The 22638-nt window shown below is 35.2% G+C and overlaps 1 protein-coding gene across 1 annotated transcript in view; it reads left to right on the top strand.

Annotated features, from left to right (window-relative positions):
• Positions 1-4994: 4994 nt before the first annotated feature.
• Positions 4995-22638, top strand: part of RADX (RPA1 related single stranded DNA binding protein, X-linked) — a 57457-nt gene continuing 39813 nt past the window's right edge. Inside the window, exons 1-3 of the mRNA XM_012451668.2 lie at positions 4995-5739; positions 15540-15682; positions 18402-18594. Coding sequence (XP_012307091.1) covers positions 5097-5739; positions 15540-15682; positions 18402-18594 — 979 coding nt within the window. The 5' untranslated portion in view covers positions 4995-5096. The remainder of the gene's footprint in view (positions 5740-15539; positions 15683-18401; positions 18595-22638) is intronic.

Genomic DNA, 22638 nt, shown 5'->3' with positions numbered 1-22638 from the left:
ATAAAAAGGAATGAAGTATACTACAACATGGATGAACCTTAAAATTATTATGCTAAGTGAAAGAAGGCAAGTACAATGTATATTTCCATTTATGTGAAATGTCCAGAATAGGCAGATCCATAGTGACAGAAATTGGATTAGCAGTTGCCAGTGGCCAGTTGGAATTGGAAATGGCTGCTAATGTGTATAGGGTTTCTTTATAGGATAATAAAATGTTCTATAATTAGATTGTGGTGATGGTTGTACAAGTCTTTAAATATACCACAAACAACTTAATTTTCCACTTTAAATGGGTCCATTGTATGGTCTGTGAATTATATTTTAATAAGGCTGTTTTATATATATATATATATATATTTAAAAAAAAACTAACAAAGACATCTTTAGATAAATAGCCTATTTTGAACCAACTTCCAGTCCGGTTCTATTTTAGGTACAGCAACACAGGGTAGACGCTGGAGTTCAGATTTCCAAAATGTCATCAAATTTTAGCCACACATTTTAACAAACAAAATTCTGAAAGAAATAATATAATCACTGAAGCATGCTAGACACATCATGACAAATGAGGATGATAAGTGAGTATAAGAAGGACTAAGTTAATCTGTAGAATCCCAGTTTACTGGCAATACCACTTTCTCTAATAGTCAGAGAAAAGAAAGACCTAATAAACTTAAAACAGCAAATCTACATTCTAAAATCCAAGTCTCTTACAGATATATAATATTAAGACTCAGAAGAAAAGCTAACATGTCTAGGTCTTTATTAAAAATAGAAGATTTAGATGGAAGAAAGGAAGGGGGAACAACATCAATCATCCATTTATAGTATGTTTGATAGGTGCTCAGGTTAAGCAAAGGAAGGGAACAAATATGAACATTTGCTGAGATACTGAAGGGCAAAAGGAGTCAAGAACCACTTTAATGGTAAGTCTGTGTTAAAAACTTCTGTTTGTGTGCTTCAAATATATCAATCAAACTTCATTCGACATCTGATAGAAAGATAACATGGGGATAACCTTGATTTCAATGAGCTATTATAAGCTATACAGATCGATCCTTGTATTATAAGCTATACAGATCGCTCCTTGTATATAGCGGCAATTTAGTTAATAAAATCATCAAGTGCAGCCTTAAAAGGGAAAGATGTTGGAAAAGGGCAGCACTGCACTGGAGGTTGTAGTGCTCTGGTTGCCAGGCAGCCACCCTCAGGCCCTCTCTTGTTACCGTGGTGATGTTTGGAGAGCTTACCTAAATACTCTTTGAGATAGCAGCGACTCTCCACATCCTTTTAGCACCAACTAGTCATGCCACTTCTTTTTCTTCCTCCCCCACAATTCCACCCACACTCTCATAATCTTATGAATTTGATGAACCTACATGTGTACCTCCAATGTCCAAGGCTGGAGAATGATGCTAATTTGTCTACCCAGGCAAATGAATGAAAGAATTGTTAAGTGAATGTGAGGATAGGAAAAACAAGGTTCTTCAAAAAAAAAAACCGATATATTTGGAAGATAATGCAGGATCTGCACTACCTAATGTCATGCAAAGCCTTTTTTTAAGGCTTGATGATCAGAAGTCTTGGCTAATAGTTATTACGCTCTGCCACTTATCACACTATTATCTTGTTCATGTTCATCCCCCTTTCTAGCCTGAGTTTCTTCATTTATAATAAGAGATAGTTGAACTATAGAAGTTTCTTTTAAACATTTTGGCCAAACCCATAATAAGAAATACATTTTACATCACGACCCAGTATACACATATACATACATCAAATCTAACACAAACATTTTACAAAGCAATTCTTACCTTTAATATATGTGATGCACTCTCAAAGTTTCTGTGCTATTTTTACATATTTTAATTGCTGTTTGTGACCTAATAAATTGACTTCACAGCCTCATTAATGTTTCACAGTTCACAGTTTGAAGAACACTGAACTAATAGGCATCTAACGGCTCCCTATAGTTCTAGCATTCTATGATATGCATTTATCTTCCTTTTAGAATAATAGTAACAATAGCTAACAATTATTGAGCTCTTACTATGTGCCAAGCATTGTTTTAAGCACTTTGCCCATCTGAACTAACTTAATTATTCAACAATTATGCCTACTTTTATTGGTTCAATTTTAAAAATGAGGAAAATCAATGTGACTTATAGCTGCACCAAATTGAGTGGACTACCAAAATACATTTCATAACCTATTTAAGGTGTTTTGAATATCTTTTAATATTCCCATTTTATAAAATTTTGTCTTGCCTACCTTTATCATTTTAAACCTGGAAGGCACTATAATAAACCTTCCAGATCTGAGAAGAGAAAAAGATCAATAACCTTAATAATACTTATTACTGGCTTTGAAGTTCATATCCTTTACTTTTCTATTATTGTGAAATTGATCCTAAAACAGATGCTTAGTAATGCCAAATCAGAGAGCATTCATACTTTCACAGGTGTGACCAGTACTCAAGTAGACACGATAATTCTTGGGGAGATGCACACTATCAGTAGGTTGTCAGTAGAGCAGTACAAGTCTCCAAATGTGTGCCCACAGTCACCATACATCTTTGTTAGTAGTAGTGTAAAACTAAACATTAGTGCTATTTCTTCCCAATGCCAGTAATCACCCAAATACTAAGCACCACTGCCAATATCCATCTTTCATGAATTAGATGGAAGGACCCAGAATGTGATGAGACAATACTATTATTAATAAATTTCACTAAGCATATATAGTTTAGGGGCTGTTGATGGAATAGGATTGAAAGATTTCAAACATGTTCTCTTTGGATAAACAACAGATAGTTGACATTTAATGACCCGTATAATAAATGCAATACCAACCCATAATTTCATTTATTCATTCCACAATACTATTTAGTACCTGCTATATGCTAGATACTGATTTTGCCACTGGAGATTCAGCAGCGAACATAACAAAGTACCTACACTCAGGAAACTTATTTTGTGTTTGGTAAGTTTGGATTTTTGTATACTGTATTTGTTTGTTTATGGAGAGCCACAATTGTATATTCCCTTGGTACAGAGACGCTGGGAATAGTATGTTTTACTTATTTAAGCCATTTGAGTGTCTTTTATGCTTAGCAGTAATGAAGGAACTACAGGAAGCAAAAAAGAACAAATCAATTTCTGCTTTTGAAAAGTTAAGATCTAGTTAGTGCAGATCGTAATCAGATGTTCCAACTTGGAGCAACTTTGCCCCCCAGGGGACATTTGGCAATGTCTGGAGATATTTCTGGTTGTCACAACTGGAGGGGGAAGTGCTACAGGCATCTAATGGGTAGAGGCCAGAGATGCTGCTAAATATCCTACAGTGCACAAGACAACCCACAACAAAAAGCTTTCGGGCCCAAAGAATCAAAAGTGTCCATGTTGAGAAACTTTGAGTTATGCATACATACATTAAACTTTTTTTTAACTGCAAGTATTAGATGATAAATATCAAGTGAGTGGTACAAAGTGATGCAGAGAAGAGAAAGATTATTCTAGACTGAATTGGTCAGGGGAGGCATCACGAAGGAAGTAGGGTTCAAGCTGAAGTGTCATGTCACTCCTTTGCTCATAACAGAAAAAACCCTGACCTCACCTCTTACCACTCTCCCCCTCGCCCCTCCACAGCTGATTGGCTTTTGCATTTCCTTGAAGATATCAAGTATGCTTCTATCTCATGGAATTTGTTCTTCTTGTTTTCTGTGATTCAAGTGCCATTCCCCCAGATATCCATATAGCTCACTTCCTTACTTCCTGTACGTCTCTGTTCTGTTCAATCTCTTACTAGAGAGTCTGTCTGTAATCATACTTTTTATAAAATATTAATTCCTGTTCCCTCCACTTTCTTTCCCTTTACTATGTTTTTTGGTCTCCCTAGCAAGGCTATACCTGGCCCAGACCAGACACTAAAGAATTCTGTATAGAATGAGTAAATTAGTTAAATATATTAATAATGGCAGGATTCTTTAGCCCAAGCAATGAGAAGAAACTTGAGGGTAAGACCCTGACTACAGTTATCCCTAGTGGCCTAAAACAGTGCCTACTTCATATAGAGACTTCATAAATAGTGAATAAAGAATGATAAAATAGAGGGCCAAAGGAAATTAATATAAACAAAATTAGCTCACAACTATCTTTAAAAGTATTCTTAGAACAGTTACTTCCTTCTGTGTATACTGGTACATCTAAGTACATCTGACAAATATTTTATCGTTAATTTTTACTACTGTTACCAGCTTTTTCACTTTACATTCATCCCCGATATATGTCTTGCATTAAACAAACGAAGTTTCTGAAATCTTTATATTAAAATTATGTGCATTTTAAGAAGCCTCATCTAAAGGCAGCCCTTTAAAATCAAATTCTAGTTCTCTATTTTCATTTGCACTTAAACACTAATTCACTCACCCTTCACTCAGGGAACCACTACAGATAATTATGCTAATGCTAATCGCAATAGCAGCTAATGTTTATTGAGGACTTTTTGTGCTAGGAACCGTCCTGGAGGCTGCGCATACATTATCTGGTTTTGTTCATACTACAGGAAACCCATGTTATTACATTAATGTATATTAACCAACTCTAAATTGTTTTCTGTTCCTGGCGCAAAGCCTAAACCCACAAACTCCTGAGCACTGACTCTGCACCCCGATTCTTGCCACTTTCTCTTTTCCCTTGCCTCTAGGCATCCTCCTTTCCAGGGGAGCCGCAAGTGCTCCTCCCCCTCTCTCTTCGAGAACCATGACAACCACCGAGTCCCCCTCCCCTTCCCCTGCCATCCCTCCCCAAGACGGCAACCCCACCAGCACAAGGTCGGACGACCTCCTACGTAATTCGCGCGTGTGACTGCCTAGTAACAGTGTCTAGAGTCGGAAGCGCACCGAACCAGAGGCGGGGCGTGAGAGCAGGCGCGCGCGCGCACGCGTAAAGTCTTAGCAGCTTCGCTACGGGGCGGAGCTTTGTCTGTCGGCAAGCGCAGAGTAGCGATCGTCGCCGAAGCGCGCGGTTTTATTTCTCTGCGCTTTGGTCGAGGCAAACTAGCTTTTGGTAGTGAAGCGGGTACGCAGTTATCCAACAATGTCTGGTGAGTCAGGACAGCCTGAAGCTGGTCCCTCACATGCAGGGATAGGTTGGCCGAACCCTGAGAGAAATCGGGCTGGGGTCCCGGGAGGGGTGATCCGAAGAGCTGGTGCCCAAGGGCGCAGGTCCTGGATCCAAAAGGTTCTTGAACAGATTATGGACTCACCTCTCCAGTGTGTCACCCCCTCGGAGGTGGTGCCTGTCACTGTGCTGGCCGTCCAAAGGTACCTGTTAGAGGATGAGCCACGCGACACGGTGCCCAAGCCTCCCCTTTATTGCTATGATGTGACAATCTCAGACGGGGTGTACCAGGAGAAGTGCTATCTGGACCCCAGCTTGAACTCTCTCGTGTATCAAAATATTCTTAAAGTTGGCATACAAATGAGAATTTCCAGAGTCTCATGTCTTTACAATGAGAAAAGGATAGGCCAGGGGATCCTGTGCTTAGGTAACGTCCACTGTGGGGAGACCTCAGACACTATTTGTTTAGAAACTCCCTTCAGAAATAGAGCGCACGAGGAGAAACCAGAGAGGCCTTTAAGAGGCGGGAAGAGTCACTACTTGGCGCTGTGGAATAACGAAGATCCGTATGGAGATATCTGGTTAACAGACAAGCAACCTGAGGAACTCAACTTTAGCGGTAAGTGTTTGGAAAGAATGGCAGAGGTTTTTTTTTAAATAGTTCTCAGGAGCTTGCTTGAAGGGGAAAAGAAATGAAAATGCTTTTGTATTGTTAATTGCAAGCCAGGAGTGACGGGTCGACAAGTTTTCTTGAATGACCCAGGGATGCTTAATGAAATTTGCACAGCCCGTGGTTTTTGTTGGTTTTTTGTTTGTCTATTTGATTGCAAAAGTGGCCGATTCAGGAAGTGTCTGACTACACCTTAAAATTCAGTCTGGCATACGTACCGATGTGGGAGTCAGTATTCCTCATACGTTCTTTACATGTTTGATTGTGGTGGAATTAATCTTCGTTTTATTCCCAATCCAATTGTGGAAATAGTACGTTGTAACGGTTGAAGAGCTTACAGATTTTAATTTAGCATAAAGGTTGTAAAAAATTGCGGTTTTGCATGTTTTAATCTTCATTCGAGAAGGATGTTCCGTGATGTATTCCTTAGTACTTTACATTGATTGAAACGCTGTGTAACAATTTTGTAAATATCACGTTTTAAATGTGTGGTTTTATGGGAAGGCTTGGCATTCTCATTTTCTTGTTTCTTATTACTCGCCACAGACAGTACTGATCTAAGAAGTTCAGTTTTTCTGTATCAGAAGTAGGAAGTTAACCTGAAAACACTAGTTTGTCATCAGCAACTGCTTGTCAATTACGTTTCTTCTCTAAGAGATGAAATTAAGGGGAATGATAGTACTGTAGGCATGAACACATTTGAAATGGGGAAAGAAATAAAATGCAAAAAATAAAATAAGAGAAAGTACTGGAAGGAGAAAGATTATAATTTTCTGCATTACTGCTTTTCAGTCCCTTTTAAAATGTTGTTGTCACAATACTAAATCATAGATAATCTTGCTGTGATGTGTAAGAGCAACAAACTTGAAAGTAAAAGGATAACTAGCTCAAAAAACATGCAATTATGGTCACATCTAGTTAAAGATGTTATAGTAATGTGTAGGCAAGGATGTCTTAAATAACTAAATTTTAAAAGCAAGATAGCTATTTCTGGGATTTTAAAAAATGGAATGATTTTATCTCAAGCATGAAATAAGGCAGTAGTGCATTATTACTCTAAATGTTGATTAATTTTTAGAATTGAATATGTAAATGAAAAATTTGTGTCCTAAAGAAGAGTTGAGGGGATTAATACTTTGTGTCTATTTTGTCATACTATTTATTCATTAAGACCATATTTATATTACAAAAGGTAATGTCTGTGTGCCAAAATAAAACCCAATCTGTATATTTAAAAGCATATTGTGTTAGAAATATATGACCCAAGTGTAGTAAAATGTTAGTGATAAAATCTAGGAAGTGATCATATTGATGTTCACCGTAAAATTTGTTCAATTTTGCTGTATGTTTCAAATAGTCAATAATAAAATATTAGGGAGAAGTGAAAGACCTCTTTCGCCTTCCCTGGTGCCTTCACTTTTCCTCTAAAAATCCCAAACTGTCAGTAGTTTGGTGTGTATCTTTGAAGAAAACAAAAGGAAGTAATGTCTCATTGTGTGATTTGCTATTTCCACTAAGCACATCTCAGGCATCTTTCCTGTACATCTGTACATACAATATTTCATAGCATGGGTGCGTCATAATTTCTGTAATCATGCCCGTGTGAATAGGTAATTTGTAATTTTAGGCACTTATTAGTTTTTTAGTATTAAATACAATGCTAAGCATCATTAGAATGTATGTACACATATTTTTGTTTATTATGTTCAAGTATTGCTGTTGAATGGCTTCTTCTAGTGAAATTGCTGCCTTAAAAGTTATTAGTATTATTATTTTTTTTATTTTGTGGATCTAGACAAATCATCTCCTGAAAAGGTTGTACAAATTTACATTCACCAGCATACGTATGAGAATGCCCATTTCTCCATATCTTACTATTTTAAAATATATCTTTTGTCATTTTTCTAATTAATTTATAGAATTTCTTTGCTAAGGGGTATTAAAATTTTGTCTGCAAATTGTTTTCTTGCAATCTATTCTTTTTCTCTTAACTTTGTTTATGGTACACATTCGTGCTTTTGAAACTCTTCATTAAGGTTTACCTTGTACACAGTAAAAAAAAAGTTTTAAAAATACAGCTTAATAAATTTTCATATACATATACACCTGTGTAACCACCACTCTCCTGCCTAAATCTCTCAGGTGGCTCTCTATTGCATTGAGACAGTAATTCAAACTCTACCGGGGTCTGCAAGGCTGTACATCAGAGGATGGCGAACTTTCTGTAAAGAGCCAAACAGTAAATCTTTTTGTCTTTCTAATACATATAATCTCTGCCACAACCGTTCACTTTTGCCATTGTATATGGAAAGCAGCCTTAAGCAGTATGTAAATGAATGGGTCTGGCTGCGTTGCAATAGAACTTCACTTACAAAAACAAGCAACAAGCAGGATTTGGCTTATAGGCTATATAGTTTGCAGACCCCCTGCCCTACAGAATCTTTTACTCACCTCTCTAATCTCTAACCCCTCTCCTCCACCATTCTGTTCTAGCAACCAGCCTTCTTTTTGATCCTCAAACCTCCAGTCTTTTTTCTGCACCTGCTTTTTCCTCTTTCTGGAAAGTTTCTTTCCATCCTCCAGTTTCAGCTCAAATAAAAACATATTAAAAGTGCCTTTTTAAATAAATATTTCCTCCCCCATTTATTCTTATTATATCACCCTGCAAATGCTCTTCATAGAATCATAGCATTCTGAAATTATCTTCTTTAGCTGTTTTTCTTTTTCCCCCTACCTTTTTATAAGATCCACGACTCTTTTTTATTTTCCCTGTAGGCCATATCTTATAGCTAGAACAATGTCTGGCACATAGTAGGCATTCAGTATTTGTTGAATAAAGGAATGAATGAAATAAATTGAGCCACTTTTGAATTCCCACTTGGTCATGATTATTTTTACATCTGTTTACTTAAGTTAATTTGGTCTGTAGATTTCTTTTTTGTTTTTGTTGATTTTTTCTGGGAGAGTATTTTTTCAATGCAATTTTTATATTGAGTTAATATTAGCCTAGTAGAATGAGTTGGAAAGCTTGTCCGTCTTCCTGTGCTTACAGAAATTATACGTTCATTAAAGGTTTAGTAAAATTCCCCTCTAAAACTATCTGAACCTCGTGTCTTGGGCCAGGATTAGGGGTTGAGTGGGATGACTCTTGCAATTTCTTTTAGAGAAAATGATTAAACTAATAATGCTTTTTCAAGACCCCACTTTTGAGAGTTGGTAATTTGCTAGAGAATCTCATTTCACCTAGATCTCAAAGTTGTATGTAGTAATCTATGTTTTTTGACCTATCTTGTCAATTATGACTCCTTTCACAATCCTCTTGTTTGTGTGTTCACCTTTTCTTATGATCAGCCTTACCAGAAGTTTATCTATTTTATTGTTGTTTTTTTTAAAGACACTTGGTTTTGCTAATAACAAAATCTATAGTGAGGAGATGTTTTCTACTTAATTTCTGCTATCATCTTTAATTTCTTCTATATACTTCCTGTGTTCATATTTTTCTTGTATTACTTTCTTGAGTTGAATGCTTGGTGCATATATTTCCTTGTTTATTTCCTCCAAAAGCATTTAAAATTCTGAAATTTCCCATGGGTATTGCTTAGGCTGCATCCCTCAGGTTTGAAAGTACAGAGATTTTGTTGTTACTCATTATTCATATTTTCTTATTTTATCTTGTTCTATTCTTGTATTTTTGCATTATTGAATTATTGTAGTCATTTTTGAAATAATTACACTTCAGCCCAATCGTCTTCTTTAGTGTTTTCCATCTTTCAAATCCATTAAAAAAATGACAGAAGTGATTTAAACAACATGTTGGAAACTAGCTGTTGTGATAACTTAATGTGCATCAATTCATTTTGATTATATACTTTCATTACCTTCCTGTATTCTGTTTAGCTTTTTGGGGTCTAAAGTTCACTGATATTTTCAAACTTTGGGGGCCTTCTCTGCCATTTCAAGTGAGAATTTTACTGAGATGGTAATATCTTTAAACCCCTCTCTTTTATTTTCTTGGCATGCAATTGGCATTTCTTTTTTATTTTCTCCCTTCCTTCCTTCCTTCCTTTCATTCTTTCTTCTTTCTCTCTCTCTCTCTCTCTTTCTCTCTTTCCTTCTTTCTTTCTTTCCTCCTGACAGAGTCTCATTTATCTCCCAGGGTGGATCGCTGGCACAGATCTTGGCTCACGGCAGCCTTCACCTCCCTGGTTCTCCAGCAACGATTCTCCTGCTTCAGCCACCTGAGTAGCTGGGATTACAGGCATACACCACCACACAGGCTAATTTTGTATTTTTAGCAAAGATAGGGTTTTGCCACGTTGACCAGGCTGGCCTCAAACTCCTGACCTCAGGTGATTCACCCACCTCAGCCTCCCAAAGGGCTGGGATTACAGGCGTGAGCCATCGTGCCTGACTCCTTTTTGCTTCTTTAATCTCTGAACATTTAGAAAAAGCTTATTAGGCTTAAAGTTTATTATTATACCAGGTTTTTAAAAATGTAATTCGCATATTCCAGAGTCTTATTTTTAATCTATTTTATTTTCTCATTTATCTGAGAGGAATATTGACTTCTCTCTATGATGATAGTTTTATTTCTCCTTATATTTCTAAAAGGTTTTGCTTTAGATGTTACTATAATGTGTACAGTTTCATAACTGATTAATTAATATATTATTGGTGAGTTTTTACACTTAATGAAATTTGCCTCTTTGTCCCTTTTGCCTTGAATTATATTTTTCCTGATAATAACGTTTGCCACTTCCGCAGTCTATTTGGTAGCATTTTAGGACAATGATTCTCAAACGTGAGTAGGCATGCATATCACCTCAAGAGTGCCAGTCAGAAAAATAACTTAAATGCTTCCTAACTCTAAGAATTCACGAATAACATCAAGAAACACTGCAAAGAATGAATGGGGCAAAAATGAGCAATTGGAATTGGAGACAAATAAGCATTCAGGTACTGACAGTTTCAAATTACACTTACAAAAATGAGAGAAAAAAAATTAAGCAGAAAAAAAAAAATTTGGAAAATGTTGCAAATATAAAGAATATACCAAAACTTAAATAAATTATTAAGGCAGTATGTTTGAAATGTTGAAGCAAAAAAGAAATGCCAAGAAAATAAAAGAAAGGGATTTAAAGATATTACTGTCTCAGTAAAATTCTCACTTGAAATGGCAGAGAAGACCGCAAAAAGCTAAACAGAACACATGAAGGTCATGAAAGTATATAATCAAAATGAATTGATGCACAATAAATTATCACAACGTCAGTTTTCAACATGATTGTTTAAATCAGTTTTGCCTTTTTTTTTTAATGGATTTGAAAGATGGAAAACACTAACAAAAGGCCATTAGGCTGGAGTGTAATTGTTTCAGAAATGACTACCATAATTCAATAATGCAAAAATACAAAAATAAAACAAGATAAAATACAGATTGCTCAGCACCATTCCCAGTGTATGATTTATTAGATCTGGGGTAGGGCCCTAGAATTTACATTTCTAACACGTTCACTGGTGTTAATGATGCTGCTGGTACAGAGACCACACTTGGAGAACCACTGGCAAGCCGGATGCAGTGGCTCACACCTGTAATCCTAGCATTTTGGGACACCCAAGCAGGCAGATTGCTTGAGTACAGAGTCCATGTCGAGACCAGCCTAGGTCCAGACCAGCTTGGATGAGCCAAGGCAACATGACAAAACTCCGTCTTTAATAAAAATACCATCGTCCAGGCGTGGTGATTTGTGCCTGTAATCCCAGCTACTTGATAGGAGGGTGGTGAAGGGGGGAGCCTGAGTCCGGGAGGTTGAGGCTGCAGTGAGCCTTGATCATGCCACTGCCCTCCAGCCTGAGCTAACAGAGTGAGACCCTGTCTCAAAAAATTTTAAAAAAAGAGAGAACCACTGACCTTAGTGCATGCTTGTCCATCCCTTTATTTCCATTGTGTTTTAGGGTTGTTTCTTTTAAAAAGTATATAGCTAAGACTCTGCCTTTTGAACAAAACCAATTATTTTTCTTCTAAAATATCAATTTAATTTATCTATATTTAATGTGAATAATGATGTTTGTACCTATTCTTGAAATTCTTCTTTATGTATAAAATATACCATCTTATATGTTTTTTTTTACTTTTGCAGGATTGAAATATTCTTTTTCTTCTAGTAGTTTGGAAGTTATACATTATATGTGTATTCTCCTAGACTCCTAGTGGTTACTCAAGGTTTTTGAAAAAAATTATGGGTATATAGTAGGTGTATATATTTATGGAGTACATGTATTAATATTTTAACAAAATTATTTAAACTTACATGTCTGTTTCAGTCTCCAGAATTATTCTGAATATATAATATATTCCAAATGAACAAGAGAAGACATTTAGGACTGTATTTGATCATGACACAGTTGTCTTTGAGCATGCTGCTATATTAAATTTGAAGTATTGTATTTAGGATTTTTGCCATCATAACTGATTTTAGTTTATAGTTTTCTTTCTTGTACTATTTCTGTTGGAATTTTTCAGGATTATTCTAAGTTTATAAAGTGAAGTGGTACAATTTCTACGCTTTATTGGGCTCTGGGACAATTTATAGCTCAGGGAAAGAGCTATTCTTTGACATTTATCAGAATTTTCTTGTAAAACCACGTGAACCTGCTCCCAGTTTTGGAAGCCGTCATTAGTGAACTTTTTTCATTTTCTTCCATGGGTAAAGACATAGTTTAGTTTTCTTTTGCTTCTTATGGCAATACTGGTAATTCATATTTTTCTAAGAGATTAACTGTGTCACTGATATTTAAAATTTACTGATATAAAATCATATATAATAATCTTTTAATAATTTTTCTTTATGTGTATAGTTGTTTACATTCTGAGTATTACATTTTTGTTTTCTTTTTCATGATTAGACTTGTCAAAGATTTACATTTTCATTAATTTTTCCAGAGAATTGAATCTATCAATGCTGTTGGGTTTTCTTTATTGTGGTAGAGTGTTTTCTGATTCATTATTTTTAGCTTTAATATTCATTCCTTCTTCATTCCTTAAATTTATTCTTCTGCTATGATTTTTACAATATGGTCCAGGGACCTCTAGTGGTGCCCCAAGACATTTTCAAGGGATTCATGAAGTCAAAGCTATTTTCACAATACTAAGGCTTTTCTCACCTTTTTTCACTCTTATTCTCTCACAAGTGTACTGTGTAGTTTTCCAGAGGCTAAATGACGTGTGACGCCGAAGCCAACTGAATATCAAAGAAAATATGAGTATCCACTTGTCATTTATTAAGCTAGATACTAACAAGGTTTGCAGGAATGTAAAACAATACCACGCTTCTCACTACATTATTTTTTGGTTTTGGAAAATACAGTCATTTTTTCAAGAAATATGTTATTTGTAATTATACATATTAGTTTATTATTGTTATTTTTAATGAACTGATAATTTAAAAAAAATCTTAGTCTGCTTTATAGTGCAGTAAAATGTTCTTCAGGCTGGGAGCAGTGGCTCATACCTGTAATTTCAGCACTTTGGGAGGCTGAGGCAGGCGGATCACTTGAGGTCAGGAGTTGGAGACCAACCTGGCCAACATGGTGAAACCCCGTCTCTACTAAAAAATACCAAAATTAGCCGGGCATAGTGGTGCACGCCTGTAGTCCCAGCTACTTGGGAGACTGAATTGCTTGAACCCAGGAGGTGGAGGTTGCAGTGAGTCAAGATCACACCACTGCACTCCAGCCTGAGCAACAGATTGAGACTACATCTCAACAAAAGAAAAAAAAAAAGCTATTCAAGATCTTCAATATTTTTTAAGAGTGTATAGAGATCCTGAGACCAAAACGTTTTGAGAATCACTGTTCTATTGCATATTGAATATCCAGTTTATTTATTTTCATTATTTTTTTTATAATGAACACATTTATTTCTATGAATTTACACAAATTCTTCCTTGTCTATAGACAGCCTCTAATTCTTTTTTGGATTTGAGAGATAAAATGTGTATTCTATGAAGTTTGTGAGTTAAAAACCCAAACTGGGAAAAATGTTAACCAGAAAGACATCTGATTACACCTGACTCTCTGCACCTTATTATAACAGAAACAGAGGCTCTTACAACTCTAGTTTTACAAACTATGTAGCTCTTGAATTTATTTCAGACAATAGAGGAGCTGTACGTGCCTTCATTGATCAAGAGTATTCCGTTGATCAAGACAATTCATAGCTCATCTGAGATTCATCTGACATTAAAATCAAATCACTTAATTATATTAGATGAAATGTTAGGACCTGTGATTCTGGGCTAGTAATTTATTGGGAGAATCTGGAAGGAAAGTTACAGAGAAAAATTGTGTTTTTTGTGGTATAGGCATAATTATATAATACCACTTAAATCCTTATTAAAAAGAAATTACAAGTGTGATTTCGTGTCAAAAGTGTTGATTAGGTAAAACATTATGTTAAAAAAGATAGAAATGAAGGGAGCCTTAGCAAAATAAATATTGGTAGTAATGCAAATTCAAGTCTTAATAGTTGAGACTGTGGGCTGTGAGAAAGAAAAATGTGGAGACAGTTGCAGATGGAACCTCTCTTAATCCAAGGAAGACTACATCGTGATTGCAAATTAATTCTTTAAATTGATGAATAGCTTTTAAGCAGTTTTTTAACTTGCCAGCAAGCTTGCAGATTAAAATGTTTCTAAGTAAATCATATGGCATATGAGAAGATGGTAAGTGCTATGTAGAAAAATAAAGTGGAATGGAGGATAAGTAAAGGGGTCAGTTTTTAATAGGATAGTTAGGGATAATATCACTGAGAAGGTGACCTTTGAGCAAAACTTGGAGAGGAGGGAGAAAGTCACTTGCATATCTAAAGGGAAGACAACAAGTGTAAAGGTCCTGATACAGGCTCGTGTCTGGTGTATTTTGGGGAGATGGAATTTATACGTATGAAACTGAGGTGAAGGCAATACAAAAAAGTATAATAAAACAAATATATATAGATATAGATTTTGAGACAGGCTCTCAATCGCTCAGGTTGAAATGCAGTGGTGTGATCATGGCTCATTGCAGCCTGGCTGAAGTGGTATGAGCACAGTTCACTTCAGCCTTGCTGCAGTGAGCTCAGCTACCTGGACTCAGGTGATCATCCCACTTCAGCCTCTAGAGTAGCTGGAGCTATAGGCACATGCCACCACACCCAGCTACTTTTGTCTTTTTGGAGAAACAGGGGGTTTCGTCATGTTGCCCGGGCTGGTCTGGAACTTCTGAGCTCAAGCAAGCCACCAGTCTCGGCCTCCTAAAGTGCTGAAATTATAGGCATTAGCCATCATGCTTGGCTTAATTCTATAAATTAAATATATAAGTGCTTAGTAATGGGAAAAACATTCCACGACATTGAGGTCTTTTTTTTCACAAAATATCTTATGGGAGGTGAGTTTAGATCCAGGTTTTCCAGGAAATTATTAAATGATTTGGTAAGATGGAAGACATTCTAGATGGAACAATGTGTTAGTTAATATAGGTTTACCTATGTTCCAGGCACATAGTAAGCCTTATATATATTTCAGCTGTTAATATTAGGGATCAAATGTAGTTTATGTGAGACAGGTATATAGACTTAGCTGGCAGGGTTTAGCTGACAAGAAGGAGTCGCTTTAGGTATGATTGGGCTACTATTTTTAACCATTAAAATGGATCTTTGAAGTTACCATTACAAGTTAAACAGGATTTCTTTTCTCTTTTTTACATTCTAGATACCAAAATAATTTCCCTTTCTCACCTTGAAATGACTTGGGCTAACAGAAGAAATTTTCCTGCATTGCTTGTGAGGATCATACATAAATCAAAACTGCGATACTATGGTAAACCTGATAAAAAGATGATTGAACCATATCAGGTACAAGTAATGATAATATATCATATGTTAATTTAAGGTTGTAAATTATAACTTACACACTTAATAGTACGATAACCTGTTCATTTAAATAACATGTCACTTCAATGTAATTTTAAAATGTACATAAATATATGTTGTATTTTTCGGCATAATTTATTGTACATAAGAAATTATTTCTGTATTGGTGCCCTTTATTTCCCTGATCTAGGTGGTCTCCTTCCCACCTTTTTATTTTCCTTCAACTTTTTCTTCTCAGCTATGCTTTCTGCACCACCGTATAAACATACTCTAGCCTCCCATTTAAAAAATAAAATAAAATAGTCTCCCTTGGCCTTATGACTCTTTTATTCCCTATCTCTTTCTCTTCGGGTAAGCTTCTTGAAGAAGTAGTCTACACTAGATGTTTTTACTTTCTTACCTCCCATTTCTCAACACAATTAGTTTGGCTTTTTTCCTTAGCTTATCATTCACTAGTAACTCAACTGTCAAATCTGTGTGATACTTTCCTATTGTCTTGACTCCGTGCTGTATAATGCTCATGAGCTCTACTTTCTTGATATGTTTGTGTTCTGTTTTCTTCTTACTTAATATTATATTGTATTTTCCCATGATATCAAGAGCTATTTTACATATTTCATTAAACTTTTATTATAAAAGTATACATGCTTATTGTAGGGAATTTGGAAAATGTAGAAAGCTATTTGAAGATCTTACCACTCAAAGAGCCACTGTTAACATGGTGTGTTTTATTCCCTTTCTTGTGTGTGTGTAAATCACATATATACACATATATAAGCATCAACTATATTTACATATACATATCTATTATATTTATATCATAAATATAACATATTTGCATATGTATAGGTATCATATATTTCATGTAACTATGTATATCATATATCACATTAAATTTTCCTAAAAAATGAGAACTATATTCTGAATACAATTTTGTATTATTTCACATTTTCTTAAATATTTACTCTTATCACTAAAAATTCTTCATTCATAACTGTTTACAGTTATAAAGTTTTAGCACATGATATCATAAATTATTCAGTCATTCTTTGATATTTTTTTGCCTTCTCATTGTTGCAATACTTTCCTCCCTGATTTTTAAACTCCACTTATTTGTTGCCTTCCTGCCTCTTTGTGTCTTCATCATTTTGTCCCTGCTTGCCTCTCCAGTCTCATCCCTTCCTGAGCTTTCTATGCCTTATAATATTGCCCTACCTGGAATTTTCTAATGGTAACCAATTGTTTTCTACTTTTCATACCTCTACTCGTGTTACTTCTTCTGCCTAGAATGCTCTTCCTCTCAATTCTCATCAGATTGGCAAAACCATCTTTAAAATTCAGTTCAGTGCTTACCTCTGATTTAAATCTTTCCATGTATACCCATATGCCTAGTCACTAAGGAGAATCAACTACATGCTACTCAGGACCCCACTATATGCCCTTACATAGGTCTATCAGAGCATGTATAACCCAGTTACACATATCTGTTAATAGATTTGCTAACCTTACTCCACTGTGAGCTCCCTGACTGTAGGGAAGAAGTATTTTATAGTGCTTAAGAGTGCACTTCCTCTAGTCATATGAACTGAATTCAGGTTTTGGCTCTGTTTACCATTTCTTAGCTTTATGATATAGGGAAAACTATCCTTTTAAAGCCTCAGTTTACTCATCTGTGAAATATAGATACTAATTGTACTTACCTTACAGGGTTGATGTGAGGATTGAATTAGTTAATATAAGTAAAGGATTTACCTATGTTCCAGGCACATAAGTCCCATATATATTTTAGCCATTATTATTAGGGATAATGTTTGATTCATCTCTTCATTCCAGTGCCTAACATAATGTCTGGAGTAGGGATCCAGTAAATGTTTAATGAATAAAGGAATGAATTACTCAAAATGTATATTCATCATTAAGAGAAAGGGTCTGAGAAAATAACATCATTATTTAAGAAGAAATTCAGAATTAGAAACCACTTTAATGACTGCCTTTTAGGCAGAACTGAAGTTGTCTGTCACTGTATTTTAATACCGAGAAAAACTTCATCAAATACTTTCTACCTCAACAGGTTTCTCCATTTTGAGTATACTCAGAGTCAGCAATAATGCATACTTGTTCTAACATTCCCCTTTCTGATAGCATAATTTCTCAAATAGTATCCCAGAAGTGATTTCCATGTCTTATGTACCAGCCTTGTGTATTGCTATAAATAAATTAATGCAACCAGGGCATTGATGGCATTGTGCCCACTCAATTGTATGTTTATCTAAAGTTCTCAAATACGAATACCAAAGCCGTCCAACAGTTCCAATAACCAAGAATGATGTCAAATTTTTCACGTAAAACTTCTAACTTGTGATTTGTCTCATTGATTTGACAAATGTATTGTGGGATCACTCTGTAAGGCACCATGCTAAATACTATGGAAGAATCAAATATAAATAAGATTTGGCCTGTGCCCTCAGCGTTTCAGTCACACAGTAAGTTAGTAGTACATTTAGTACTCCCATGGATCTGGTGGCTGTCTCTTCTTTAGATTACCAATATTAGCAGATTTGACAACTGAGTCATTATTAATAAATAATTAAAATTTAAATGTTATTTTCCATCACTCTAAATGATCACAGGTAATATGCTATATACCACCTGTATCCATAAAAGTAACAGATATGTATGTGCTTTTACTCTTTTTTTCTAGACCTTTTTGGAGGTTGCTGACAGTTCAGGCACGGTGTCGGTGATTATGTGGAATGCCCTGTGTCCTGAGTGGTTTAAAAGTTTGCGGGTTGGTTTAGTTCTTCTGCTTCAAGATTATTCTGTTAAAAAGAGTTATCCATTCAGAATACAGCCTGTCCCCGTGGATCCACAGATCAAACTAATTTCTACAATGGGTTAAGTATTCAACGAATTTGTTGTCTTATGGCTGTTTTATTTATATAAATTTGCAATATACCATATTAGGGAAAAGACCATAAAAATTACTGAAGCCGTTAGAACCTAACGAACCTTTAAATTTCTTTGTTCATAAAATTTTCAAGCAATCACATAACCTATAAATATACCTGTTTATTATTTCGTTTATTAAGAAAAATCATCTGAGATATTTATTGTTGATTGAAGAATGAGCTCCACTTAGGTTGTACTTATTTTGTTTTCTTTTACTTTTGGTCACATAATACTAAGTTAATAATGAATATATTTTGCAGTTACTACTAGGTGCTATCTCAACAGGACTTCTGTTAACTTTTGTATTGAAATGATTTCAAACTTACATAAAAGTTGAAAGAATGGTATAGAGAACTTCCATATACCCTTTACCCATATTCAACAATTACTAACATTTACCTTTGCTTTATCATTATATCTCTCTCTTCATATATATACATATCTATACACACACACACACGCCCATACACACACACACATACATACACACGTATGTGTATATATTCCCTGTGATCCAGTAAGAGAAACTGGCAGCCATCATATATACCCCTTTAAGCCTAAACACTTCACTAGTATTTCAGTGTATATTTCCTAATAACAAGCGTATTCTATTACATAATCTGAGTACAGTTACCAAAATCAGGAAATTTAAAATTGATACAATACTAATATCTACCCTATAATCAGTATTCAAATTTTGCCAATTTCTGCAATCTTGAAAGGGCCTTTCCTAATTAGTACTGATATCTTGACATCTCAAATATTTTTGAACCATTAAAATTAATATATTAAATAATTGTTTTTAGATATGGACATGAATTTTTTCATTTTCATTTTTAAGAATTATAGATTACATTGCTTAAATTTAAATACTGTTTTTGGTTTATAATAGCTTTATTCTGAACCTGAATTTCTGTGTATTCTAAATTTCCCAGCTAATGCATTCAGCTTAATTACTTAGAGAATATTCAGATAAAAGTAGCAATTTTTCATTTTTTTCTTAAATATGTGTTTATTTGCAAAAACCTTATATGATTATTTATTAAAATCTTAAGCATTTTGTAGACATTTGTCAGATCTCCCTAGATGAAGAAGTTATTACCTAGATAGTCTGGTACACATAGTCTATTACCTCATTAGTTTTTGCTATAGAAAGGTGAGGAACTAAATTGATAGAGATATTGTGACTTACTAAGAAAACACAATAAAAGTTGGTGAGAGGATGCTAATTTACAACACGCTACCTCTGCTATATAGAATTATAGGACCAGATTTTCATAATGGAAACTCTCTAAGGTGTGAGAAACAATTTATTCTTTCAAGTAAGTAATTGCAGATACAGAAATTATTTTTTAAATGATAGCCTTGGTGAGAATATATTTAAAATGTACATTTTGGTATTTAAAACAGTTTTACTTCTTATTAATGTTAGCAGCAGTCTCTATTTTCTCCCTCATATTTTTTATTAGTAACAGGACTTTGCCCTATTTTTCAGGAAGCAATAGACTATTTATGTAAAGCGCCAAGTAGTAAATATTTTGGCTTTCCAGGCCATATGGTCTCTGTTTCAACTTCTCAGCTCTGCCTTTGTAGACTGAAGGCAGCCATATGTATGTAAAGGAATGGCTATGGCAATATTCCAATAAACATTTATTTACAAAAACAGGCAGCCATCTGCAGCCTGTAGTTTGCCTAGCCCACATATATCAGTAGATTGCAACTTTGGCTGTATACTGGAATCGCTTGGGGAGCTGTAAAGAGCCACTGGTGCCCCACCCTCAAGGATTCTGATTTAATTACTCTGAGAATGGGACCAAGGCATTGCTATGGGTTTAAAACTCCTCAGCTGATCCCAAAGGTATAGCCAAGGTTGGGAACTATGGCTTTATGATCTTTTAAAATTACCAATATGAAACTAATGAGTTTTTTATCCTAGCATTTTCTTCATTTTTAATTGGCAAATAATAATTAAACATTTATAGGGTCTATGATGTATATACATCATAGAGAAACTCAATCAACATATGCTTCACCTTACTAACTTACCACTTTTCTGTGGTGAGAACATTAAAAATCTACTAGCAATTTCGAAATATATAATACATTATTATTAACTGTAATCACCATCCAAGGCGATAGATCCCTATGACTTATCCCTCCAATTTGACTGAAATTTTACCCTTTGATCAACATCTAGCTTTTCCCTATCGCTGCCCACTTGCCCCCGCTCCCTACCCCGCCTCTGGTAACCACTTTTCTACTTTCTGTTTCTATGAGATTGACTTTTTTAGATTGTTGGAGAACGTTATGCTAATTGAAATAAGCCAGGCACAGAAAGACAAATACTGTAAGATCTAACTCATAAGTGGAATCTAAAAAGCTGATCCTATAGAAACAGAGTAGAAAGCTGACTATCTTATTTATTTATTTATTTATTGAGACAGAGTCTTGCTCTATCACCCAAACTTGGAGTGCAATGGTGCAATCTCAGCTCACTGCAACCTCCACCTCCTGGGTTCCAGCGATTCTCCTGTCTCAGCCTCTCAGGTAGCTGGGATTACAAGCACACACAACCACGCCCAGCTAATTTTTATATTTTTCGGAGAGACAGGCTTTCACCATTTTGGCCAGGCTGGACTCGATCTCCTCACCTCAAGTGAGCTACCTGCCACAGCCTCTCAAAATGCTAGGATTACAGGCATGAGCCACCACACCTGGCCAGAACATGATTAATTATCTTTTAATGAGAAAAAAGGGCAGTTCTATAAATCATGTTAGGCACAGGAGATGCAAAAAAGTAAGTAATATACAGTTCTACCGCTAAAAATTAGTCTAATGGGGTGACACCTATGTAAGATAAACAAATTATAGTGAAATGAAAGACTAATGACAGTAAACCATATTAATAATGTAATAATGTAACAAAGTAATAATGTAAAAAAAGGAAAAGGAAATGAGTAAAAATGTAATTGAAGAAAGAATGAACAGTGAAGTAGGAAGATGTGTTGCATGGGAGAAAGTGTTAAGTGAGGATTAGGAAAAATACCAGTGTAGTTTAAATGGTCTGAGCATTATAAATGAGAAACAGTAGTGGGAGGAGAGTTGGTCAGTAAATGAATAAGGATTTGTGGTACCATCACTGCCTTTTAGGTGTTCATGTTGAAGGAAAACTACTGGGATCATTTATCTTGGTTTATTTTTCATATTTCCACACATAGTTCCAAGTTAGAAGAACAAAGATGTAATTTTTCTTTTTGAGACAGAGTCTCACTATGGTTCCCAGGCTGGAGTACAGTGACGTGATGTGATCTCAGCTCACTGCAACATTTACCTTCCAGGTTCAAGTGATTCTCTTGCCTCAACCTCCTGATTAGCTGGGATTACAGGTGCCCACCAACACACTAGGCTTAATTTTGTGTTTTTAGTAGAGACAGGGTTTTGCATATTGGGTGGGCTGGTCTTGAACTCCTGACCTCAAGTAATTCACCCGCCTGGGTCTCCCAAAGTGCTGGGATTACAGGCGTGAGCCACCGTGCCTGGCCAATGCAATTTTTTTTAAAGACTTAATAAATGGAAGCCTATAAAGATGGAAATTCTATTGCAAAAGAAAGGATATATTATTTGTTGGATATGTATGGCTTTGTGTATTGCCATTTTGTATATTCTTCTGTATACCTTTTACAAAATAGTACTTAGCTGGCATACAAAAATAATATACCCTTTAAAATCTTGCTTGCTTATATATGAATAGACTAAAACTCATAAAGGTAAAGTGAATATTTTTTCTCACATGACTAGTAATAGGCAGAACTAAAAATCAAATGTTTTTATCCTGGTTTAAGCCTTGTTTGCCACACAGAAAGTTCTTAGAAAAATGTAACGGACCAAGAATCAAAAAACCCAAATAACTTTATAACTATTAAAGGAATTGAATCAGAGGTTTAAAATTTCCCCACAAAGAAAATATCAGGCACACATTATACTATAGA

This window comes from Aotus nancymaae, unplaced genomic scaffold, assembly GCF_030222135.1.
Source record: "Aotus nancymaae isolate 86718 unplaced genomic scaffold, 86718_ANA_hifiasm-v0.15.2.pri h1tg000004l, whole genome shotgun sequence".
Lineage (NCBI taxonomy): Eukaryota > Metazoa > Chordata > Mammalia > Primates > Aotidae > Aotus > Aotus nancymaae.
Note: the sequence above shows the minus strand (reverse complement) of the source record. Positions and strands in the feature narration are given on the sequence as shown.